This window comes from Anomaloglossus baeobatrachus, chromosome 1, assembly GCF_048569485.1.
Source record: "Anomaloglossus baeobatrachus isolate aAnoBae1 chromosome 1, aAnoBae1.hap1, whole genome shotgun sequence".
NCBI classification, from domain to species: domain Eukaryota; kingdom Metazoa; phylum Chordata; class Amphibia; order Anura; family Aromobatidae; genus Anomaloglossus; species Anomaloglossus baeobatrachus.
In genome coordinates this window covers 81,167,852-81,194,784 of record NC_134353.1, presented here as the reverse complement: position 1 = coordinate 81,194,784, position 26,933 = coordinate 81,167,852, and the positions used below count along the sequence as shown (strand labels likewise).

Here is a 26,933-nt window from a genome sequence, read left to right as displayed (position 1 = left end):
ATTAAATTGATACTTTTGTAGAATAAATCCGCTATGTGGTTCTTCTTTAATCACCATTAGTGATGAGCGAGTACTAAAAAGCTCGGGTGCTCGAAGCTCGGGCCGAGCCTCCCAAGATACTCGTGTACTCGGCCCGAGCACCGAGCCCAATGTTATCCTATGGGAGACCCGAGTATTTTTGTGAAATGACCCCCCGGCAGCATGGAGAAACCCTAAAAATGTCACAAAAGTCTCAGAAGAGTGCTCAAATGACATGGCATCAGCATGGGGAAGACCCCTTGAAGCATTTATCACTCAAAAGTCACAGATGTGAACAATTTTGTCCGAGTTTTACGCCATTTTTACGGACTCACCAGAAAACCTTCCAAAATGACACCAAAATGAATTTTCATGGCGGAAATGTTAAGGGCACATACCCAATAGTGAGATAGAGCTGGTGTATGTTACTTTTTGAGATTAATACATGAAAGATTTTACATGAAAACATTGTGTGGCACTCCGATGTCCAAAACGCACGTTTTGTGCTTTTTACTAGCGATGTCGGTCATTTTTTTTTTTTTATTCTATCTCCCTCAGTCCGTCGGTCTGTCTCTCTCTGTCTTGTCTGTCCCCCTCTCACAGTCTGTCGGTCAGTTCCCCCCCCTCTCTCTTACTTACCGTTCCCCGATCACTGCCGCGGCGCTGCACAGCTGTTCAAACTCCGGTGGCTTTTCCTCTTTTGAAAAAGCCGGCCGCTCATTAATCAATCTCCTATTCCCTGCTGTCCTGCTTTTCGGCGCCTATGATTGGTTGCAGTGAGACACACTCCCACACTGAGTGACAGCTGTCTCACTGCAACCAATCACAGCAGCCGGTGTGTGTATACTGTGCAGTGAAATAAATAATTAAATAATTAAAAAAAACGGCATGCGGTCCCCCCAATTTTAATACCAGCCAGATAAAGCCATACGGCTGAAGGCTGGTATTCTCAGGATGGGGAGCTCCACGTTATGGGGAGCCCCCCACCCTAACAATATCAGTCAGCAGCCGCCCAGAATTGCCGCAGACATTAGATGCGACAGTTCTGGGGCTGTACCCGGCTCTTCCCGATTTACCCTGGTGCGTTGGCAAATCGGGGTAATAAGGAGTTAATGGCAGCCCATAGCTGCCACTAAATCCTAGATTAATCATGTCAGGCGTCTCCCCGAGATTCCTTCCATGATTAATCTGTAAATTACAGTTAAAAAACACACACACCCGAAAAATCCTTTATTAGAAATAAAAAACACACACACATTCCCTGGTTCACCACTTTAATCAGCCCCAAAAAGCCCTCCATGTCCGGCGTCATCCAGGATGTTCCAGCGTCGCATCCTGCGCTGCTGCATAGAGGTGACCGGAGCTGCAGAAGACACCGCCGCTCCGGTCACTTCCACGCAGCAAATGAGGTGAGTAGCGCGATCAGCTGAGCTGTCACTGAGGTTACCCGCCGTCACTGGATCCAGTGACAGCGGGTAACCTCAGTGACAGCTCAGCTGATCGCACGGCTGTCTTCATTAGCTGCGTGGAGGTGACCGGAGCGGCGGTGTCTTCTGCAGCTCCTGTCACTTCCATGCAGCAGAGCTGGACGCGACGCCGGAGTCCGTGGAGTACGCCGGACATGGAGGGTTTGTCGGGGTTAATAAATTGGTAATGAGGGACTTTGTTAGTGTTTTTTATTTCTAATAAAGGATTTTTCGGATGTGTGTGTTTTTTAACTGTAATTTACAGATTAATCATGGAAGGAATCTCGGGGAGACGCCTGACATGATTAATCTAGGATTTAGTGGCAGCTATGGGCTGCCATTAACTCCTTATTACCCCGATTTGCCAACGCACCAGGGTAAATCGGGAAGAGCCGGGTACAGTCCCAGAACTGTCGCATATAATGTATGCGGCAATTCTGGGCAGCTGTTGGCTGATATTGTTAGGGTGGGGGGCTCCCCATAACGTGGAGCTCCCCATCCTGAGAATACCAGCCTTCAGCCGTATGGCTTTATCTGGCTGGTTTTAAAAATGGGGGGAACCGCACGCCGTTTTTTTTAATTATTTAATAAATAATTAAAATTAATAATTAAAATTAATAAATAATTAAAAAAAACGGCGTGCGGTTCCCCCCATTTTTAAAACCAGCCAGATAAAGCCATACGGCTGAAGGCTGGTATTCTCAGGATGGGGAGCTCCACGTTATGGGGAGCCCCCCACCCTAACAATATCAGCCAACAGCCGCCCAGAATTGCCGCATACATTATATGCGACAGTTCTGGGACTGTACCCGGCTCTTCCCGATTTGCCCTGGTGCGTTGGCAAATCGGGGTAATAAGGAGTTATTGGCAGCCCATAGCTGCCAATAAGTCCTAGATTAATCATGTCAGGCGTCTATGAGACACCCTCCATGATTAATCTGTAAGTTACAGTAAATAAACACACACACACCAGAAAAAATCCTTTATTAGAAATAAAAACACACACACATATACCCTGGTTCACCACTTTAATCAGCCCGAAAAAGCCCTCCATGTCCGGCGTAATCCAGGATGATCCAGCGTCGCATCCAGCGCTGCTGCATGGAGGTGACCGGAGCCGCAGCACACACAGCCGCTCCGGTCACCTCCACACAGCAAATGAACACAGCCGCGCGATCAGCTGCTGTCACTGAGGTTACCCGCTGTCACCGCTGCATCCACCGGTGGCCGCGGGTAACCTCAGTGACAGCAGCTGATCGCGCGGCTGTGTTCATTTGCTGTGTGGAGGTGACCGGAGCGGCTGTGTGTGCTGCGGCTCCGGTCACCTCCATGCAGCAGCGCTGGAAGCGACGCTGGATCATCCTGGATTACGCCGGACAAGGAGGGCTTTTTCGGGCTGATTAAAGTGGTGAACCAGGGTATATGTGTGTGTTTTTTATTTCTAATAAAGGATTTTTTCGGGTGTGTGTGTTTATTTACTGTAACTTACAGATTAATCATGGAGGGTGTCTCATAGACGCATGACATGATTAATCTAGGACTTATTGGCAGCTATGGGCTTCCAATAACTCCTTATTACCCCGATTTGCCAACGCACCAGGGTAAATCGGGAAGAGCCGGGTACAGCCCCAGAATTGTCGCATATAATGTATGCGGCAATTCTGGCCAGCTGCTGACTGATATTGTTAGGGTGGGGGGCTCCCCATAACGTGGGGCTCCCCATCCTGAGAATACCAGCCTTCAGCTGTATGGCTTTATCTGGCTGGTATTAAAATTGGGGGGAACCGCACGCCGTTTTTTTAATTATTTATTTATTTATTTTACTGCACAGTATAGACACGCCCACCGGCTGCTGTGATTGGGTGCAGTGTGACACCTGTCACTCAGCGTGGGGGCGTGTCTCACTGCAACCAATCATAGGCGCCTGTGGGCGTGGAAAGCAGGGAATATGAGATGGCTGTGTACAGAGCACAGCGCGCCGGCCGGTATAAAGGCTCGGTCACGCTGTGCAGGCCGGCCAATCACTGCAATTCCACAACTAACAGGGCTGTGGCATTGCAGTGGTCTGCCAGCCAATCCCTGCATGAGGGCTGGCTCTCAAAAGAGCGCCAACATGCAGGGATGAAGACCACGAGTACAGCACGAGTATTGCAAAATTACTCGGTACCCGCCGAGCAGCCCGAGTACAGTGATACTCGTGCGAGTACCGAGTAGTTACAAGCATGCTCGCTCATCACTAATCACCATTTGAATTTTTCAGCTAATTAGATTTCGGTGCACAGAGGCCGGACTATACACTGGGTGTTCTCCTCCCTGTTTGTGATTCTCCAGTCCCACTGCCTGCACCGGTCTGTGAATGACAGGTCACTGCTGAGATTTCAAATAGTGGGGCAGGAGATCCACAGACCGGAGGCAGATGAAGGGGCTGGGGAATCACAGACAGTGAGAAGGCCCAGTGTACATTAGATTTTGGTGCACAGGGGCTGGTCTGGTTCTTATTCTCCCTGTCTGATTCCCTGGCCCCTCTGCCTGCCTCCAGTCTGTGGATGTCCTGCCTCTTTATTTGAAATCTCAGCAGTGACCTGTCATTCACAGACCGGGGTAGTCTGAGGGGCTGAGGAATCACAAACAGGGAGGAGAAGACCCAGTGTACAGACCAGCCCCTGTGCACCAAAATCTAATGTACACTGGGTCTTCTCACTGTCTGTGATTCCCCAGCCCCTTCATCTGCCTCCGGTCTGTGGATGTCCTGCCTCATTATTTGAAATCTCCACAGTGACCTGTCATTCACAGATAAAAAGCTGGGGAATCACAGACAGGGAGGATAAGACCCAGTATATAGACCGGCCCTGTGCACCAAAATCTAATGTACACTTGGTCTTCTCTTGCCTGTCTGTGATTCCCCGTCCCCTTTGTCCGCCTTCAGTCTGTGGATGTCCTACCTACTATTTGAAATCTCAGCAGTGACCTGTCATTCAAAGACTTGAGGCAGTGGAGCAGCCGAGGAATCACAGACAGGGAGGAGAAGACCCATAGTATGGTCTGGCCCCTTTGCATTGAAATCTAATTAGCAGAAAAATTCAAATGGTGATTAATGAGGAACAACAAAGCAGATTTTTCCACCAAAAGTATCAATGTAATCAGTAATACCGTGCCATTACATTTATATGTTTTCTTTTATATTACAAAATAGTGCTGACAGATCTTATTTAGGTAGACCCCCAAAACAAAATCTGTACTAGGAGCCCTGTGTGGCACAAGGGGCCTTAAAACCTTGCTGACATCATAGCTAAGATCCAACTTCTTCTTCTGCACTCCCCATAGCTGAGCCCCTTGGAGGATTCGCTGATACTAACCTTTATAGTCTACAGATGACATATTGCAGGCAGAATAGCGGCAGTATCTTTGGTATTGTGTGCAGCACTGACATGCGAGTGAATAGAACAAGAGACACACATAAAGGTAGGAGATCTCAGGGGACGCGTACGCCATCAGACCGCCACTTAACGCTCGCTTAATAAGAATGTCTGTTAAGTAACGTGTAGAAGTCACTTTCTGGTATTAATTATTATGCCGAGTCTGTTTATAGCTTCCATTAGTTTAATAATACCGCCGTCCCGGAGTCACTTCTACCAATGGATTTCCTTTGTTCTTATTACTCATGGCTTTGTTACATTAATTGTGTCATACAGTAAAACATTAGTTTTCAGAGGCGGCCGCTGTGTGACTATGTAGCTGCGAAATTACATTACTCTGTACGATCTTTGTAGATTTCTACAAAAGAAAAGTGACACTATGGCAGCTAATACTAGATAAGAGCTGATCAAATAGATAAACAGGTCCAGTTCTTATTGAATGATAAAAAGTTGTAAAAAATTCAACAACATAAATTGTGTTTTAGTAACTCAGCTTACAAGATCTCAACTGGCTGTCATTTAAATAAGACCAACACGCTATACATGGTGATGGGTACTGAGGAGTACGGCGTATTGCAGGTATCGTCAGTGATGCCCACACGGGCAGGTTGGGACAGGAGGCCGGGGGGCATGATTTTCACGTTGTGTCTGATTGTAGTCCACTCAAAGTATCTGTCATGCTAAGTACAGGGAAGTATCTAGTGAGCGGCACACGTTCCCTACGCTCTGCAAATGACTTTCGACTAACATCCACACTAATTCGAACTTCCCACTCCCGAATCAAAGACTTCTTCTGAGCTGCACCAATCCTCTGGAACGCTCTACCCCAAGAAGTTAGGACGAATCACAACTTACTCAGCTTCAGACGCACCCTAAAAACGCATCTTTTTAGGGCGGCCTATCACACTCCCTAGCCAAACTAAATTCACATAGTCCCTGAACAACTTCTAAGAACATAACCCCACGTCAAACTCCATGGCACCCAAATGCATCTCAAGGTTCTGGCCTATTGGTCCAGGCAGCCATTATCTATCCCCCATTTCCTTGAAATGGCTGGATTGTCATTGTAAATAAGCACTTGTCCCCCCCCCATCTCATTGTAGATTGTAAGCTCTCATGAGCAGGGTTGTCTTTTTTCCCTCTAAATATTGTATTTTCTATAACTGCTACTTGTTTGTATATGATCCTCCTGAATTATAAAGCGCTGCGGAATATGTTGGCACTATAGAAATAAAGATTATTATTATTATTATTATTATTATTATTAAAAGGGAAGGGAAGGGAGCGGGGGTGACTCCTGACCAAACCTATAGGTAAGCACCCACCACCACCCCTTCACCAAGAACCATGATTGGTTCTTTGTCTTTCACTTCTGGGACAACGCTATAAGAGCAAACATCAGCCATAACATTCTTAGATCCAGTGTCACGCAGGGTATGGGGAAGTACCAAGCGAATGGCGAAAGGGAAGGGAAACCATGTGTCTAGGGAAGAGGAAGATGGTGACCCCTGACCAAACCTACTGCTGTGCCTTGGGGTCCCTCATGACCCTAGATAGGTTCTGCACCTATGCACTAAGTCAGATACCTGACCTTAGGTATCCTTAGTGCTGAACCCTAAATAGGGAACGGGTGGGATGAGCTCTTCATCAACCCCACTAAACACTATAGAAGACACAAGGAGGACACACAGGGGAAAAACATGAACTGCATATCCACAGATGACTCCGGTAGAACTTCAGCAAAGTTTCAGCAACTATACCACAGAGGAGCACAAGCCACCTGCTTGCAACCAGAGCTTGTATGAACTGAATAATAATATCACCAGCACCAGTCCATGGAAGATGGGAGTATTTGAGCACATGGAGAATACTAATAATCAGCAGCTGGATGGAAGGAGAGCTCCACTGGGTCCTAATATGGAATAGATGAAAATCCAGCAGAGGAGATACCTTGTACAATGAATATTAACAGCAGGAACATTAGAAGTCAGGAAGCATTTCACAGATCCAAACGCTGTGACCTTCTATTGCCAGAAACCACATGACTGTCTGTCACCAGTGACACACCTATGACAGTATCCAGGCTTCTAATAAATGACATCAGGCATAGATCTTGAAAACCGTACAGAATTGATAAACAAAGTATACAGTATTTTGGAATAATGCACCTGTAACTCCACAGACACTTTTCCCAGGGACTATACGTCTTTTGTCAATTTTTCATATTTTAACCCCATGAACAGATCTGTTTGATGTTTGCATAGAGTCTCCTAAAACATTGTACAAATTATATTGCATCTTTTATGTTGTTCTGATCCTTTCATCTAAAGGAGCATTTTGGTTATTACAGGATGTAACTTCGAACCTGTGCAACGTAAGTAAGACTTGGAGGAAATTTACTAAGATTGGTATTTCATGGCACACAGCTCTAGAATTTTGGGGTGTCTTTGCAATCAGTGTTATTCACTTCACTTTATTGTGGCTTTATTATTATTATAGCCGAAAGATACAGTGAAGGAAATAAGTATTTGATCCCTTGCTGATTTTGTAAGTTTGCCCTCTGACAAAGACATGGACAGTCTATAATTTTAAGGGTAGGTTAATTGTAACAGTGAGAGAATATCCAAAATAAAATCCAGAAAATCACACTGTATAAATTATATAAATTTATTTACATATTGCAGAGAGAAATAAGTATTTGATCCCCTACCAACCATCAAGAGTTCTGACTCCTACAGATACTAAAGGTACCGTCACACTAAGCGACGCTCCAGCGATCCCACCAGCAACCTGACCTGGCAGGGATCGCTGGAGCGTCGCTACACGGGTTGCTGGTGAGCTGTCACACAGGCAGATCTCACCAGTGACCAGCCCCCAGCCAGCAGCGACGCGTGGAAGCGATGCTGCCCTTGGTAACTAAGGTAAATATCGGATAACCAACCCGATATCTACCTTGGTTACCAGCGCACACCGCTTAGCGCTGGCTCCCTGCATACCTAGCCACAGTACACATCGGGTTAATTACCCGAAGTGTAGTCTGGCTATGTGTGCAGGGAGCTGGCACGGACAGCGTGAGAGCGGCGGACGCTGGTAACGAAGGTAAATATCGGGTAACCAAGGAAAGGGCTTCTTGGTTACCCGATATTTACATTGGTTACCAGCGTCTGCAGAAGCCGGCTCCCTGCTCACTGCACATTCAGTTGTTGCTCTCTCGCTGTCACACACAGCGATGTGCGCTTCACAGCGGGAGAGCAGCAACTAAAAAATGGTCCAGGACATTCAGCAACAACCAACGACCTCACAGCAGGGGCCGGGTTGTTGCTGGATGTCACACACAGCGACATCGATGTTACGTCACAAAAGTCGTGCCTCAGCAGCGATGTTCCTTAGTGTGACGGTACCTTTAGACGTTCCTAATCCCCTCGTTACCTGCATTACAGACAACTATCTTACATTGTCACCTGTATAATAGACTCCTGTCTACAGACTCAATGAATCAGTCAGACTCTAACCTGTACAACATGGGCAAGACCAAAGAGCTTCCTAAGGATCTCAGGGAAGAAATCATAGACCTGCACAAGGCTGGAATGGGCTACAAAACCATAAGTAAGACACTGGGTGAGACGGAGACAACTGCTGGTGCAATAGCAAGAAAATGGAAGAAGTACAGAATGAGTGTCAATCGACATCGATCTGGCGCTCAATGCAAAATCTCACCTCGTGGGATCTCCAGGATCATGAGGAAGGTGAGAGATCAGCCTAAAACTACACAGGGGGGACTTGTTAAGGATCTCAAGGCAGCTGGGACCACTGTCACCAAGAAAACCATTGGTCACACATTACGCCATAATGGCTTAAAATCCTGCAGTGTCCGCAGAGTCCCACTGCTCAAGAAGGCACATGTGCACCCGGCTCGTCTGACGTCTGCCAATGAACACCTGGATGATTCTGAGAGTGATTGGGAGAAGGTGCTGTGATCAGATGTGACAAAAATTGAGCTCTTTGGGATTAAGTCAACTCGCCATGTTTGGAGGAAGAGAAATGCTGCCTATGACTATGATCCAAAGAACATCATCCCCACTGTTAAGCATGGAGGTGGAAACATTATGTGTTGGGGGTGTTTCTCTGTATGTGAACTAGCTTTACACTTTGCACTTTTATGGAGTCAGCAGAGCTTTGGGGACATTTCTGCCCTATGCTCCTCAGTCTTCAGTGACGCCGCTTTATAACTATACATGGTCTGCACTTCGTGGCTGAATTGCTGCGGTTTCTTCCACTGTCATGAAATGTCATGAACAGACTTGTTACCCCGGTGGCTCCTATTACAGGACCGCGCTAGTATCAGTGAGCTCTTTATCACCAGTCGTTCTGTCACATGTGAGTGAAGGCAACGATGATGAGAGACCAGATGTTATACATCGGTGGGACGGGGGACCGGATGTTATGTACTGCGTGAATGGGGCTAAATAATAAACCTAAATGCAATCATTGAAGCTTGGTGTACTCTGCGTCTTTGCACCTAGTTTACAATATACATCGAGAGGTTTTCCTGATATAAACTATAATGTTGAAATAGGACATATTCACCAGATGGAGGTATACATTTCTTTACAATGGGTCCACATGATCAATATATGCCTTGCCATCCATTCTCTCTATGCTTACTCTCAGACACATACATTCTGAGTGTAGACGCCCAACAATGGCCACAAACGTAGTGTGCACCCAGCCTAGGATATGTTTCCCAATACTTTTGTCTATATAGTATATATTAATATTACTGTGAGATTATTAAAGTGCCGGACAGTTGAAAAGGCAGCAACAGGGGGATCATATAGCAACAATCTGTGATATTGTTAATAGGGCGGGCTAAGCAGTTAACCTTGTTGAGTTGTAGTATAAGAAAATGGACATTATGCCTTGTTCCCCCTGAAGACATAAATATTATTGTTATGATATTTAGTGTATAATGTAAATTGTGTTGTGTTGTGATGTTTTTCAATATTTGTACTGTACTCTGAAGATCTGAGTTCTGCCCAGCAACAGACAGCAAGGGTGGGAAACAGTTAGCAACTGTGACTAGCCAATAGTAGGAGGTACTAAGTCTAGGGACATGAACAGTTTTCTTCTAGAAGATCAGATAGAGCCTAGCATGTAACTAAAGTAGACCTAAAGCTGCATGACGTGGCTGTCCCTACAGCTAGAGTAGACTGGAGCCAGAAATAGTGTGATCCAGAGTGTAGAGCAAGAAAGAGGTGACCAGAACACTGAGTGATCCAGCAGAGTCTGGTCAGCAGACTAACCAAGAGAATGAGTGACCAAGCGAGATGGGTCCTTAAATAAGATGACCAGCAGTACAGACCCAAGTAGCTTTCAGCTCCTTAAAAGTAAATTGGCCAAAGCGGAATAGTACATAGGACGCGATAAGTGTCCCGGTCAGGAGTACCTGAAGCTCCAATAGGTGATGAGCCTAGTCCGGCCATATGGGTATTATACCTTTGAGATTGAGAAGATGTGGAACCATAGGTAGGGCCCACCCAAGGCAAGGAGGAACTGTGATGCAGACTGCCAAGGACTGAGTAAAATAGCACCACTTTCCCATAGGAAGTTGAATAAAGAGCTGAGACTCATGATGATGGAGTGGAGTTGATGATGGCCAGAGAAGGCCTGACGATAGGGTATGCTCAGGTTCCCCACCAACCTCAGGAGCGGTTCCAATTCCAATGGAAGTTGTGACCCCGAGAGAGAGAGAACCCCATACCACCAAAGTGCAGTGAATTGTGGACATGATCCAGGATCAGAAGGAAGAAAAGTGGAGAAAGATGGAGTGAATGCTGATGACGCCTCGCTGGGCTTGTTGCACCCTTGACTACAGCAGTTTTAACATTTCTGGCAGGCCAAGATTAAGTGGGTCTATGACCCACTTATCCAGAGCTCTCCTGTTGTCAGCCATAGATGGCTGAATCTCTTTATTCATTCCCACCAAGTTTGTTGGCACACATTAAGCAATTCCCTGTTGGATTTAGAGACACAAATCAGCTGAGTGACAGTTGCATATCCTTTGCCAGAGAAAGGAATCAATCCAGGAAAGGACTTTGCCCCAAAATAAACTGTGTCCTTTTCCTAAGGACTGATGTAGGGGGGAGGGGGGAGGAATCCTGAACTGTGCCCTCAATGAGAAGGTCTACCTTTAAATAGACAATGGATTCTGTTATGTTGACTTAAGAGCCTTTGAGAGAGAAGGGCCACTGTAATCTGATAGATTGTGTTGGGTTGTAACAATAGACTTGGAAATTATGTTCTGGGGTCCTGGTGTTGGAGAAGCAAAGCCGGAAGACATTGTGTTGGTTAGGTGTAAAGTGTGTGCTATTGTGTCTTGGTGTCTTCTAGATTTCTGGATCGAGGACAACCATCAATAAAGAGGGAAGGAATGTAAGGAGATGAACATAATGCCTCATTCCCATCCCGAAGACACCAATATTTTTGTTATATGTAATGTATATGTGTAATGTGAATTTTGATTTGTTATAATGCCATGTTATATTTGTACTGTTCTCTGAAGCAGCCTAGTTCTGCCCAGCAACAGACAGTAAGCATAAGGAACATTTAACAGTTGGGACTAGCTCATAGTGGGAGGGGTTAAGGTCTATGGACAGAGGCAGTTTCCTTCTAGAAAGTCAGATAAAGCCCAGCATGTGACTAGAACAGACTTAAGGTCTGGTTAACCAATAAGGCCATATGTTGTGGGTGTCTCTTCAGCTAGAGATGACTGGAGTGTGATAGTGTGATCTAGAGTGTGGGATAAAAAAAGAGTTGACCAGAACACTAAGTGATTATTCAATAGAGCTGGGTCAGCTGACTGACCAGGAGAACGAGTGAGATGTGTCCTTATACAGGACATTCAGCACTATGGCCCTAGTAGCTTAAAGCTTCTTAAAGTAAACGGGCCATAAACTGAATAGAACACAAAATAAGTATCTTGGTTGGGAGCCCTTGAAGAATCAGCAGGTGATGAGCCTGGTCCGGCAACATTGGCATACTGTACAATATTTCTAATTGGAGTTATTTACTGATATTATAGCTACTACATTTTGGGATAGGATCTTGGGGATGGGAAAAGCGCTTTAATTTATGGACATCTCTGGTGTGATTTGTTTGCCTATATGGAGTAGATGGGTTCCTACCAACATTTTGGTGAGAAATTGATGTAAATAGCACGGTTAGAAGCATATTTAAATAGAATATTGGTGACTTATTGCTCCCACTGTATATAGACTGCCGTCAACAGAGCATCTTGCTTCTTGAACCTACAGTGATGAACTATAATCTTTGGAGAAAACCTTTCATAAAGCATTCACTTCCTCTGCAGCGCCATCATAGGGGAACTTAGGCTTTGCATATTTCTCATCAAAAACATAGTGTTATAATTAGAGATCAACGAATGTTAAGGAATTCATGACATTTGTTACTCGACGAGTATTTTGGTATTCGCCTCTTGAGTTTCGAGTTCCGTATCCACATGTTTGGTGCCTGATTTTTAGCCACAAAATATGTGGGGATTGCCTGCCAATCACAGTAATGCTGTAGCCATCTTTGCCAGATCCTCCGCTGCCCTCAGTATCTCCCAAGAGCTGCAGTCATAATTTGCATTTTCCATCACTGCAGGTTCTGGATGTAGCAGCACCGGGATCATCTTGGTACATTGTTTGGATTACTTTGGACTTGTGGGGGTGTTTTCGGTGTTACTAAATTTGTGTAAGAGGTTGTGTTTTTTAATTATTTAAAATAAGGGATTTTTGTGTGTTTGTGTTTTTTTTCTTTTTACTTACAGGGTTGGTAATGGGAGGTGTTTCATAGAAACCTCTCCATTACCAACCCAGGGTTTGATGGTAGCTCTGACTTTTGACAAATCACAGCTGACATCAACCCCATATATTAACCCGATTGCAACCATATAAGGGCAATCAGAATGGGCCGTATAAAGCGCCACAAATTAGCACATCTAATGGTTGTGCAAATATAGGGCAGCTGAAGGCTGCTATTTTTAGGCTGGGGATACCCAAATTACCATAGACCTTCCCAACATGAGAATATCAGTCCCCAGCTGTCTGCTTTATCTTTGCTAGTTATGAAAAATAGGCGGGAGCCCATGTCATGTTTTTTATTATTTATTTTTTAAAAAAAAAGAAATTGGGAGAGCCTCTATTTTTGATAATATTCTTATATTCTTTATTATTATAAAATAATATTTTTGAAATTTTCGAGACGAGTAATCCGAACCCGAATATTTCACTATTCGCCCATCATTAGTTATTATGTTTTTGATGAAGATGTTTTGTGTTAGAAACTTAAGTGTGAACTCGCCTGTACACTTTATGACGTATGGCTAAAGTGACAGTAGGTCAATGATATTTAGATTCTGAAGGAGAGCATTTTGCATACTTCTGTGAATTCATTTTCATAGTTAATAGAATATAAAGTCCTTGTCCTTGTTCTTGAAAATCCATTGCACTTAGTCGTCCTTCCTTGTACAAAGGATTACAGAATTATCTACAAATGTAGAAACTTGTATGAATGAAGGCACCATAAAACCAAACTGCAATTTCCACAATAACAACACAAAGCACACATATTTTGTCACACAAATCTATGGAAAAATCCAAGGGCCTAACAATGCGGGCTGATCGCAGTGCTCCACTTCATGTCATATATTTTATTATATTTTTTTTATTATTTGCGGCTTAGATGTGTTCTGTGAAATGTGTCGGTGCTAACAAAGAAGTTAAAAATAATATTTTTCTTCGACACCCTTTACCTTTATAGTGGTGCAGTCAGATAGTCCTAAAACTCAATTGGGTGGAAGTCTAAGGTCTATGATCCTCAATGTTGGGGCTTCGATTCCACACTTTTGGCCAAAAGTTTAATGGACATGCAGTGACATTTTCCATATAGTTGAATTGGAAGCAGCCCAATATGTCCCTGCCCAAGAAGAAGGAAACTGTCAAGTTAAAATGTAAATCCCATTACAAAAATGTACAACTAATCTGCAAAATATCAGTCACGAGATACATATGGTGGATCATTTTGTGCATTCATCTGTGACTTGAAATGACCTTAACTGGGCTCCTACTGATAAAGTAGTGTGTGGCACCAAGAGGCCGATCTACCAATGTTTTGCCCATAACAACTAAAAATGCCTGCCCAAAACAGCAGATAGCCTTTGGTTGTCTTTTCCACTAGTTTCCTTCACAAACTAATAAAATCTCAAAGCTAGGATGAAATTAAAGGGGTTATCCTTGACTTTTGTATCCTTTTTTTTATGGCGCTAGGAACTTAAAGCCAAGGTAGTTGTTAACTATCTGCCTGTTCTGCCTGGCGCCCTGGCGCCAATTTTGCCAGTTCAGAGTGATCATTAAATGCTTCACTTGACCTCACATCAATAAAGTATCAACATTCAACAATTCTTCCTCTTCTGCTCTGCTCTATTAATGAGGCTTCATGGTGGGTGTCATGCTGATTGACAGCTGGCTCCGCACTGCCTAAAGGCTGTCAATCAACATAATGTAAGCAATGATGCCCTGTCGACAGAGCAGAGCAGAAGAGAAGGAACTGCTCTGTAGATGTGATGTCAATAACATCAGCAATGATGCCCTTTCAACAGAGCAGAGCAGAAGAGAAGGAACTGCTCTGTCGATGTGAAGTCAGCGGAAGCCACTGTGTTCTTGATCTTCTCTCTGTTTCAGAATGTTGATTCTAACGTGTTCATTTTTTACAACAGTGAAGAAGTTACTGCAGATTAGAGAGTGGAGAAGAGGGGAAAAGCATCAAGGACTTTAGGGAGGGAAGATCAGACAGGCTGTGCTGTATCAGAGGGTAGACAAGCAGGAAAGCATAAATTACAGAGCAAGGGGAAGTCATACAATTCTTAGGATCATTGTCTATTGCAACAAAACAAAAAGGACCCATCATAGACTTTACAAGGAAATAGAAGTTGATACGTGAGCGTTTGTGAAGGAAGAGGCAGCCTAGAGTGTCAAAACTCACATGCAGTAAAAAAAAAAATAGAAACTAGAAGCAGATTGTAAAACACATAACAAGAGGTTTGAAAATGAATGATGGCTGTAGCCTTAAAGGGATAGTATCATGTTAATAAGCTATGGTCTTCATCTGGGAGCCCAACTTATCCTTAGAAAGGGTCTCAGAATTCATTCTCTATGCAACTACTGGAGATAACCAAGTAGAGCACATGCCAGTTCCTTAAAAAATTAATGTAGCAATGCTTTGCATGCTTGACCTCTGCGCTATATAGACCAGCCTAATTTGTGGCATTTAAAGAGGACCAACCACCAGGATTTTCATATATAAACTAAAGCCAGTGCTACACTGGTGCTCATGCTGATTCTATACATACCTTTAGTTGTGAGATCAGATGTATACTTTCTGAAATATAGGAAAGTAAAGTTTGTGAAATGCAATGTTATTTGATTGATAGCACCTACAGAATATCTAATAGGTGGGTTGGGTTTTGCTAGTTATTCCCGCCCCTGTCTACTGCCTGTGCTTCCTCCCCCTGTCTCTGTTATTACAGGGGGAAGGAAGGGAGGAAGGACAGGGGTGAAGGAAGGAAGGACAGGTAGCAGACAGGGGCCCAAAATAACTAGCAAAACCCGACCACCCACCTATTAGATATTCCGTTGCACCTATCAATCAAATGACAGTGTATTTCACAACCATTACTTGCCTGTATTTCAGAAAGTATACATCCAATCTCACAACTAAAGGTATGTATAGAATCAGCATGAGCACCAGTATAGCACTGGATTTAGTTCCACCAGGAAAATCCTGGTGGGTGGTGCTCTTTAAGGAGATGCCCAGTGACTCGATGGCCAAAAATCATTAGCTTATTCCCTAACCTATCAATAGGGGATTTTTATTAACTTTATATAAGCTCTTGAAACATATTGAAACTTTTTTTAACTCAAGGTAACCACTCCATTAGCACATAAAGAACAAATTTGGCCATAGCAATGTTTTCCAACTTCCTTTATCAACTGCCAAATAAGAAAATATATATTATACAACTTTTGCTCCATGTGCAGTATTCTCCTCCAGATTTGCATTTATACCTAACTCATAAATCCATGTCTTTTCTCATTAAAGGTGGCATCCCTTTTGTCCTGGTAGCAGAGTTTTTTCAGCAGTCTCAGCGCCCGGCAGCTTTTATGATAGCTGGCTCTGTCAACTGGATCAGCAACTTTGCTGTTGGACTTCTCTTCCCTTTAATCCAGGTAAATATAATTCAGCGAGTTTATGAATGCTGAGATATAGTAGACCCGAAATCTACATAAAAAAATTAATCAATTAATCACAACAGTAGTTGGACCTCAAAATAAAGGCAATAAAGATTTCCTAAAGCTATAATCCATAATCAGATCAGAAATTCCCTGTAGCGCTGGAACAAAAATCCTATTCAGAGCGTCAGGACCTGCAACAATTGTGTGATCAGATATTTGGCCAGCACAGAGTCACACGGTTAACACACGGTCATCAGTCTGGGTCATTGGGCCAATGTCAGTGGTCAGCAAGTAAAGGCATCAGAAATAATCAGGAGGAATCCGAGCAAAGGAGCAGAGATCAAGTTATAAAATCAATATATTGAATGATCTGTTATACTCTCATTAGTAACACACAATCATTAGTGAATGTTACTAAGACAAGGGCCACTAAAGATACAAATATTGTTTGGTGGTTTCTTATATCATAGACTAGCTGTAGGCAACTATAATTTCCTTAGCCTGACCTCTGCTAGATGAAAGACGTGCCCTCCAAGACACTGTACTTAGCACCGACATTACCGAGACCAATATCCATTATGTGCTAAAATCCTCTAACGCTCATTTTGAAGAAACTAAAGGTTTCTCTTCACATTTATAACATTTACCTGTGAGCAGCAATTCTGTCTAAATGGGTAATGTAATAGCAAAAGACGAAACGTGTCCTTCTCATATATCCCGTGCAAAAAATATATATTAGGACATTAGGAAAAATTACCCTGCAAAATTGATGTCAGAGTAACTTTAAAACCCTATGTAAAATAATAATAATGAAAATATATATATATACACACTTTCTGGCTTCAACTGAGTGTTTTTTATATACAGTATATATATATACACACAGTATATAAGATGTAGATATACAGTACAGACCAAAGGGGTTTGGTCACACCTTCTCATTCAAAGAGTTTTCTTTATTTTCAAGGCATCAAAACTATGAATGAAAACATGTGGAATGAAATACTTAAAAAAGTGTGAAACAACTGAAAATATGTCTTATATTCTGGGTTCTTCAAAGTAGCCACCTTTTGCTTTGATTACTGCTTTGCACACTCTTGGCATTCTCTTGATGAGCTTCAAGAGGTAGTCACCGGAAATGGTCTTCCAACAGTCTTGAAGGAGTTCCCACAGATGCTTAGCACTTGTTGGTTCTTTTGCCTTCACTCTGCGGTCCAGCTCACCCCAAACTATCTCGATTGGGTTCAGGTCTGGTGACTGTGGAGGCCAGCTCATCTGGCGTAGCACCCCATCACTCTCCTTCTTAGTCAAATAGCCCTTACACAGCCTGAAGGTGTGTTTGGGGGTCATTGTCCTGTTGAAAAATAAATGATGGTCCAACTAAACGCAAACCGGAAAGAATAACATGCCGCTACAATATGCTGTGGTAGCCATGCTGGTTCAGTATGCCTTCAATTTTGAATAAATCCCCAACAGGGTCACCAGCAAAGCACCCCCACACCATCACACATCCTCCTCCATGCTTCACGGTGGGAACCAGCCATGTAGAGTCCATCCATTCACCTTTTCTGCGTTTCACAAAGACACGGTGGTTGGATCCAAAGATCTCAAATTTGGACTCATCAGACCAAAGCACAGATTTCTACTGGTCTAATGTCCATTCCTTGTGTTCATTAGCCCAAACAAGTCTCTTCTGCTTGTTGCCTGTCCTTAGCAGTGGTTTCTTAGCAGTTATTTTACCATGAAGGCCTGCTGCACAAAGTCTCCTCTTAACAGTTGTTCTGGAGATGTGTCTGCTGCTAGAACTCTGTGTGGCATTGACCTGGTCTCTAATCTGAGCTGCTCTTAACCTGCAATTTCTGAGGCTGGTGACTCGGATAAACTTATCCTCCGCAGCAGAGGTGACTCTTGGTCTTCCTTTCCTGGGGCGGTCCTCATGTGAGCCAGTTTGTTTGTAGCGTTTGATGGTTTTTGCCACTGCACTTGGGGACACTTTCAAAGTTTTTCAAATTTTTCGGATTGACTGACTTTCATTTCTTAAAGTAATGATGGCTACTCGTTTTTCTTTACTTAGCTGCTTTTTTCTTTCCATAATACAAATTCTAACAGTCTATTCAGTAGGACTATCAGCTGTGTATCCACCAGACTTCTGCACAGCACAACTGATGGTCCCAACCTCATTTAGAAGGCAAGAAATACCACTTATTAAACCTGACAGAACACACCTGTGAAGTGAAAACCATTTCCGGTGACTACCTCTTGAAGCTCATCAAAACAATAATAATAATTGTATTAATTTATATAGCGATATTAATTCCACAGTGCTTTACATACATTGGCAACACTGTCTCCATTGGGGCTCACAATCTAGAGTCCCTCTTTGAATGAGAAGGTGTGTCCAAACTTTTGGTCTGTACTGTATATACAGGGTGGTCCAAAAGAGACAAGAAACAGGAAAAGTGACAAAAACATGGAAAGATACAGAGACAAGGATAAAGACAGGGAAAGAGACAGACAAGAAAAGAGACAGGGAAAGAGACAGAGACAGCCAGGGAAAGAGACAGAGACAGACAGGGAAAAAGACATACAGTGGTACCTCGCATAACGAGTAACCCTCTTAACGAGAATTTCACTTAACAAGCAAAGTTTTCTGTAAATTTGTAACCCGCTTTACGAGAAAGCTTTGCTGTACGAGCGAAATTCTCACCGCACACACTTCCGGTTCCGTCCATCCACCACACTCTGACCTGCACTTGCAGTCCACACAAACACACACATGTACGCACAAACACACACATGTATGCATAAACACACACAAACACACACGCACGCACACACATTCAGTATTATGCTCACCTTACCTTCCGTTCCACCGCCGGTCTCATGGTTCTTGTAGTTCCCGGGTACATCGCGACGTCCTCGCGGAGAACTACAAGACCCAGGAGGCATGTGATGGAACGGAAGGTAAGGTGAGCATATAATATAACATAATATGTTTACCTTTCGTTTCATCGCCGGCCTCCTGGGTGCTGTAGTGCGCCACTCCGCTCCAGTCCACGCTGTGTATCTCCAGCCATAGCGACGAGGGAGGAACTTCCTGTCATCGGTAATGAAAGGCAGAGCGCTGGCCAATCAGAGGCAAGCGGCTCTGCCTTTGACGTCAGCGATCTGGCCGGGAACTTCCTGCTTTGTCGTTATGATAACGCGTTAAACAGCCCGGCCCCGTACCAGAGAACAGCAAGTCCCAGCAGACCGGCGATGGAACGGAAGGTAAGGTGAGCATATAATATGTGCGTGCGTGTGTGCTTGTGTGTTTGTGTGAGTTTGTGTGAGTTTGTGTGACTTTGTGTGTGTGTGGAATGGCAGAATAGGGGACCAGGATGGGACATTTTAAAAGTTGTGGAACGGATCGTCAGCATTGCAATGATTTCCTATGGGAAATCTTGCTCTGCTGAACGAGTACCTTGATTAACAAGCACAGTCCCAGAACGGATTGTTCTCGTTAAGCAAGGTACCACTGTACAGGGAAAAAGACAGACAGGGAAAAAGACAGACAGGGAAAAAGAGACAGACGGGAAAAGAGACAGACGGGAAAAGAGACAGACGGGAAAAGAGACAGACGGGAAAGAGACAGACGGGGAAAGAGACAGACGGGGAAAGAGACAGATGGGGAAAGAAACAGACGGGGAAAGAGACAGATGGGGAAAGAGACAGACGGGGAAAGAGACAGACGGGGAAAGAGACAGACAGGGAAAGAGACAGACGGGGATAGAGACAGACAAGGAAAGAGACAGATGGTGAAAGAGACAGGGAAAGAGACAGTGACAGGGAAAGAGTCAGTGACAGGGAAAGAGACAGTGACAGGGAAAAGAGACAGACGGGGAAAAGAGAAAGACGGGGAAAAGAGAAAGACGGGGAAAGAGACAGACTGGGAAAGAGACAGACGGGGAAAGAGACAGACGGGGAAAGAGACAGACGGGGAAAGAGACAGACGGGGAACGAGACAGACGGGGAATGAAACAGATGAGGATAGAGACAGACGGGGAACGAGACAGACGGGGAATGAAACAGACGAGGATAGAGACAGACAAGGAAAGAGACAGATGGGGAAAGAGACAGACAAGGAAAGAGACAGATGGGGAAAGAGACAGGGAAAGAGACAGTGACAGGGAAAGAGACAGAGACAGATGGGGAAAGACAGATGGGGAAAGACACAGACAGACAGGGAAAGAGACAGACAGGGAAAGAGACAGACAGGGAAAGAGACAGACAGGGAAAGAGACAGTGACAGGGAAAGAGACAGTGACAGGGAAAGAGACAGACGGGGAAAGAGACAGACGGAGAAAGAGACAGATGAGGATAGAGACAGACGGGGAACGAGACAGACGGGGAACGAGACAGACGGGAATGAAACAGATGAGGATAGAGACAGACGGGGAACGAGACAGACGGGGAATGAAACAGGGAAAGAGACAGACAGGGAAAGAGACAGTGACAGGGAAAGAGACAGACGGAGAAAGAGACAGATGAGGATAGAGACAGACGGGGAACGAGACAGACGGGGAACGAGACAGACGGGGAACGAGACAGACGGGAATGAAACAGATGAGGATAGAGACAGACGGGGAACGAGACAGACGGGGAATGAAACAGACGAGGATAGAGACAGACAAGGAAAGAGACAGATGGGGAAAGAGACAGACAAGGAAAGAGACAGATGGGGAAAGAGACAGGGAAAGAGACAGTGACAGGGAAAGAGACAGAGACAGATGGGGAAAGACAGATGGGGAAAGACACAGACAGACAGGGAAAGAGACAGACAGGGAAAGAGACAGACAGGGAAAGAGACAGACAGGGAAAGAGACAGACAGGGAAAGAGACAGACAGGGAAAGAGACAGACAGAGAAAGAGACAGTGACAGGAAAAGAGACAGTGACAGGGAAAAGAGACAGTGACAGGGAAAGAGACAGAGACAGATGGGGAAAGACAGATGGGGAAAGACACAGACAGACAGGGAAAGAGACAGACAGGGAAAGAGACAGACAGGGAAAGAGACAGACAGGGAAAGAGACAGACAGGGAAAGAGACAGTGACAGGAAAAGAGACAGTGACAGGGAAAAGAGACAGTGACAGGGAAAAGAGACAGACGGGGAAAAGAGAAAGACGGGGAAAAGAGAAAGACGGGGAAAGAGACAGACTGGGAAAGAGACAGACGGGGAAAGAGACAGACGGGGAAAGAGACAGACGGGGAAAGAGACAGACGGGGAACGAGACAGACGGGGAATGAAACAGATGAGGATAAAGACAGACGGGGAACGAGACAGACGGGGAATGAAACAGACGAGGATAGAGACAGACAAGGAAAGAGACAGATGGGGAAAGAGACAGACAAGGAAAGAGACAGATGGGGAAAGAGACAGGGAAAGAGACAGTGACAGGGAAAGAGACAGAGACAGATGGGGAAAGACAGATGGGGAAAGACACAGACAGACAGGGAAAGAGACAGACAGGGAAAGAGACAGACAGGGAAAGAGACAGACAGGGAAAGAGACAGACAGGGAAAGAGACAGACAGGGAAAGAGACAGACAGGGAAAGAGACAGTGACAGGGAAAGAGACAGACGGGGAAAGAGACAGACGGAGAAAGAGACAGATGAGGATAGAGACAGACGGGGAACGAGACAGACGGGGAACGAGACAGACGGGAATGAAACAGATGAGGATAGAGACAGACGGGGAACGAGACAGACGGGGAATGAAACAGGGAAAGAGACAGACAGGGAAAGAGACAGTGACAGGGAAAGAGACAGACGGAGAAAGAGACAGATGAGGATAGAGACAGACGGGGAACGAGACAGACAAGGAAAGAGACAGATGGGGAAAGAGACAGACAAGGAAAGAGACAGATGGGGAAAGAGACAGGGAAAGAGACAGTGACAGGGAAAGAGACAGAGACAGATGGGGAAAGACAGATGGGGAAAGACACAGACAGACAGGGAAAGAGACAGACAGGGAAAGAGACAGACAGGGAAAGAGACAGACAGGGAAAGAGACAGACAGAGAAAGAGACAGTGACAGGAAAAGAGACAGTGACAGGGAAAAGAGACAGTGACAGGGAAAAGAGACAGACGGGGAAAGAGACAGACGGGGAAAGAGACAGACGGGGAAACAGACATACTGGGAAAGAGACTGACAAACAGACAGACAGAGATAAAGAGAGACAGACACAGAGATTGAGAGACAGAGAGACTTATACAGAGACAGACAGAGAGATAGACACAGACAGACATGGATAGAGAGAGACAAACATGGATAGAGACAGACACACAGACAGACAGAGAAAGGGACAGACAGACACACAGAGACAGACAGGGAAAGAGACACACAGAGACAGACAGAGAGAGACAGGGAAAGAGACACACAGAGACAGACAGAGACAGACACACAGACAGAAAGAGACCGAAACAGACATACAGTGACAGACACACAGAAACAGAAAGAAGCAGAGACAGACAAAAAGACAGAGAAAGACTGACGGAGACAGACAGACACTGACAGAAAGAGACAGACAGAAACAGTCACACACAGACAGACACCGAGACAGACAGATTGACAGACAGAGACGGACAGATAGCTAGACAGACAGAGACAGACAGCCACAAACAGACGAAGATGGGAGACAGAGAGACAGTTACTATCCCGGGCAACACCCGGGTACTACAGCTAGTATTTATATATCTGTAGATACACATACACATATATATATATATATATATATATATATATATATATAGTGAGGTTGTACCCCGCAACATGGGGATTCCACTCATTTGCAGTGGTGTAAGGTAGCTTCGGCAATACATGTACACACTACCAGCATAAACTACTCTTAAACATAAACAAACCACGTATTGTGGGCTTCCAGTCCATTACAAGTCCATAGTGGAAGTTTAGCAACTTTCCCCACTCTTTGGCTCCTGCAAGCATACACCTCTAGCCGAGGTTCCTTCCCAGCACCCAAGGCCCTCTGCAGACCCTTGTCTGTCTCTCCTCCAGGAGAGGTTCGGCCCTACAGCCCTAGCCTGGCTGCAGTCACCTTCCAGTCTAAACTGAGACTCAATTCCAGACTCTGATTGTCTCCTAAATCAGACTGGACACACCCACAGGTGGAGCTCTGTGATTCTCCAGACCTGTACAGCATACTGGCATTATTAAAGGGAACCTGACCCTTATAAGCATAAACAAGCCTTTGTGGAACTACAAGTCCCATAGCAACCTCTTCAGTTTAATATCGCAGGGACCTTCTCCACTGCAACATATAGAGACCATTTACCACATTGGTGGTCACTACCTCACTATATATATTATATATATATATATATATATATATATATATATGTGTATATACTAGCTGTTCCCAGCCAGCTAACGCTTGGCACACCCATTATGATCAGCTCCTCAATGTATGCAGGATGGACTCTGCTGTGGGTACACAGGTCTCCCCCCGAGAGTATACAGCTTTCCCCCAAGGGTATACAGCTCTTCTCCACTACAAGGGTATACAGGTCTCCCCCCAATGGTTCACAGCTCACCTCCCTGGTATATAGCTCCCCCAAAGGTATACAGCTGTCCCCCTCAAAGGTATACAGCTCTCCTCCACCCAAGAGTACACAGATCACCTCCCTGGTATAAAGCCCCCCCAAAGGTATACAGCTCTCTTCCCCCCAAGGTTATACAGCTCTCTTCCCCCAAAAGGTAGATAGCTACCCTCCCCCAAGGGTATACAGCTTTCCCCCAAGGGTATACAGCTCCCATCCCCCAAGGGTATACAGCTCTCCTCCCCAAGGGTATACAGCTCTCCTTCCCAAGGATATACAGCTCTCCTCTCCAAGGGTATACAGCTCCCCCAAGAATATACAGCTCACCTCCCTGGTATATAGCTTCCCCCAAATGTATACAACTCTAATCCTCAAGGGTATACATCTCTCTTCCCCCCAATAGTATACAGCTCACCTCCCTGGTATATAGGTCCTCAAACAGTATACAGCTGTCCTCCCCCCAAGGGTATAGAGCTGTACTTCCCCCAAAGGGTATACAGCTGTACTTTCAAGGGTATACAGCTCCCCTGCCCCAAGGGTATATAGCTCCCCTCACTCCAAGGGTATACAGCTTTTCCCCCCAAGGGTATACAGCTCCTATCCCACAAGGGTATACAGCTCTCCTCCCCAAGGGTATACAGCTCTCCCCCCTGGTATATAGCTCCCCCAAAAGTATACAGCTGTCTTTCCCAAGTGTATACAGCTTTCCTTCCCCCAAAGGGTATACAGCTTTCCCCCAATGGTATACAGCTCTCCTCCCCCCAAGGGTATACAGCTCTCCTCCCCCCAAGGATATATAGCTCTCCTTCCCAAGGCTATACAGCTCTGCCCCCAAGAGTATACAGCTCTCCCCAAAGAGTATACAGCTCTCTTCCCCCCAAGGGTATACAGCTCTCTTCCCCCAAGGGTATACAGCTCCCCTTCCCCCAAAGGTATACAGCTGTCCCCTTCAAGGGTATACAGCTCTCCTCCCCAATGGTATACAGCTCTCCCCAAGGGTATACAGCTCTCCCCAAGGGTATACAGCTCTCCCCCTAAGGGTATACAGCTCCCCTCCCCCCAATGGTATACAGCTGTCCTTCCCCCCAATGGTATACAGCTGTCCTTCCCCCCAAAGGGTATACAGTTACCCTCCAAGGGTATACAACCCCCCAATCTGTATACAGCTGGCTGTATACAGCTGGGGGTGTAAGGTTTAATCACCATGGCACTACACTGCAGAGTTGAATATTGACAGGTTTCCCGGTGGGTTGGGGGTGTAAGGGTTAATCACCATGGCACTATACTGCAGCCTTGAATATTAGGTTTCCCAACGGGCTGGCGGTGTAAGGGTTAATCACTGTGACACTCCACTGCAGCCTTGAATATTGGCAGCTGTCCCGGTGGGCTGGCGGTGTAAGGGTTAATCACCGTGACACTACACTGCACATGGAGGGGAGGAGTCAGGGGTCACATGATCAGTTCCTCAGTGTATGCAGGACTCTGCTATGCTGGGTGTGATGGTGCTGGATGAGGTGAAGTTTATGAGTGGGGTCAGGAGGGATTTAGAGTGTGGATGTAGCAGAGCTGTGTGTGTAATGTGGCGGGTGGCGGAGACACGTGTGTAATGTGCGGGGGCGGAGCCACGTGTGTAATGTGCGGGGGGTCGAGCCACGTGTGTAATGTGCGGGGGACGGGATTAACGAGTACCCACGAGTAATCACAACAGCTCATATATACTGTATATAGATAGATAGACATATCTATATTTATATATATATATATATATATATATATATATATATATATATATATATACTTAAAACCAGAAGTTTCCCTTTTTCCAGTTTTGGTTCCTAATTGACCTAGAACAAGAAATGTTTATTATGGTTTATTTATGGGAAAAACAAGTGTCTTTATATCTTTATAGAGAGTAAAGATATAAAGACACTTGTTTTTCCCATAAATAAACCATAATAAACATTTCCTGTTTTAGGTCAATTAGGAACCAAAACTATTTATATTTGTCAAATGCCAGAATAATGAGAGTAAGAGAATGTTTTAAGGCATTTTTATTACTTTCTGCAAAGTCAAAAGTTTACATAGACTACGAATACTATGCTTTTAAATAATATGGGATAGCCCATATGATGATGTCATGTCTTTGGAAGCTTCTGATAGGTTTCTTGGCAACATCTGAGTTAATTAGAGACACACCTGTGGATGTATTTTAATGCACACCTGAAACACTGCTTATTTGTGTGATCATCCTGGGAAAGTCAAAAGAAATCAGCAAAGATCTCAGGAAGAGAATTGTGGACTTGCACAAGTCTGGTTCATCCTTGGATACAATTTCCAGATAGTTGAAAGGTGCCTCGTTCATCTGTAGCTACAAAGCAAGGACTAATATATAACTTTTAATGAAATATGTCTAAAAACATCAATAAACAATACATAAAGTGCAGTGCAATAATGTGCAAATGCAAATAGTATAGATCTTACCCGATCCTTCTCCACGAGCAGACCACACACCACCGGATAGAATAATTCACACAGGACGGAAAAAGGGTCAACCAAGCTAGGGTCCATATAATTATTCTCCTAACCCCTATCGTACCCCATGTATATGCAACTACCCCAATAAAAAAACAGGACCCCCTTTATATGATTGTTTTTCTGGGAATTTAGTATAACCTATCCTTAGAATCAGTCATCAATATTACTTCTGTGCAGGACTAAGGGGTACTTTACACGCTGCAACATCGCTAACGATTTATTGTCGGGGTCACAGTGTTAGTGCCGCACATCCGGCGTCGTTAGCCACATCGCAGCGTGTGACACGTACGAGCGACCTATAACGATCGCAAAAGTGGTAAAAATCGTTGGTGTTGGAAAGGTCATCCAAACACCAAATATCATTGTCTGGTGAGTAGCGATGTTGTTCGTCGTTCATGCGGCATCACACATCGCTATGTGTGACACCGCAGGAGCGATGAACATCTCCTTACCTGCGTCCACCGGCAATGAGGAAGGAAGTAGGTGGACGGGATGATCCATCCGCTCATCTCCGCCCCTCCTCTGCTATTGGACGGCTACTGCGTGATGTCGCTGTGACGCCGCATGAACCGCCCCCTTAGAAAGGAGGCGGTTCGCCGGTCACAGC

At 44.9% G+C, this 26,933-nt stretch overlaps 1 protein-coding gene across 3 annotated transcripts in view; it reads left to right on the top strand.

Annotated features, from left to right (window-relative positions):
• Positions 1 to 26,933, top strand: part of SLC2A9 (solute carrier family 2 member 9) — a 644,894-nt gene that overhangs the window by 564,691 nt on the left and 53,270 nt on the right. For all 3 annotated transcript variants that reach the window (XM_075346888.1, XM_075346889.1, XM_075346890.1), the window contains one exon: positions 16,061 to 16,188. In XM_075346888.1, coding sequence (XP_075203003.1) covers positions 16,061 to 16,188 — 128 coding nt within the window. The remainder of the gene's footprint in view (positions 1 to 16,060; positions 16,189 to 26,933) is intronic.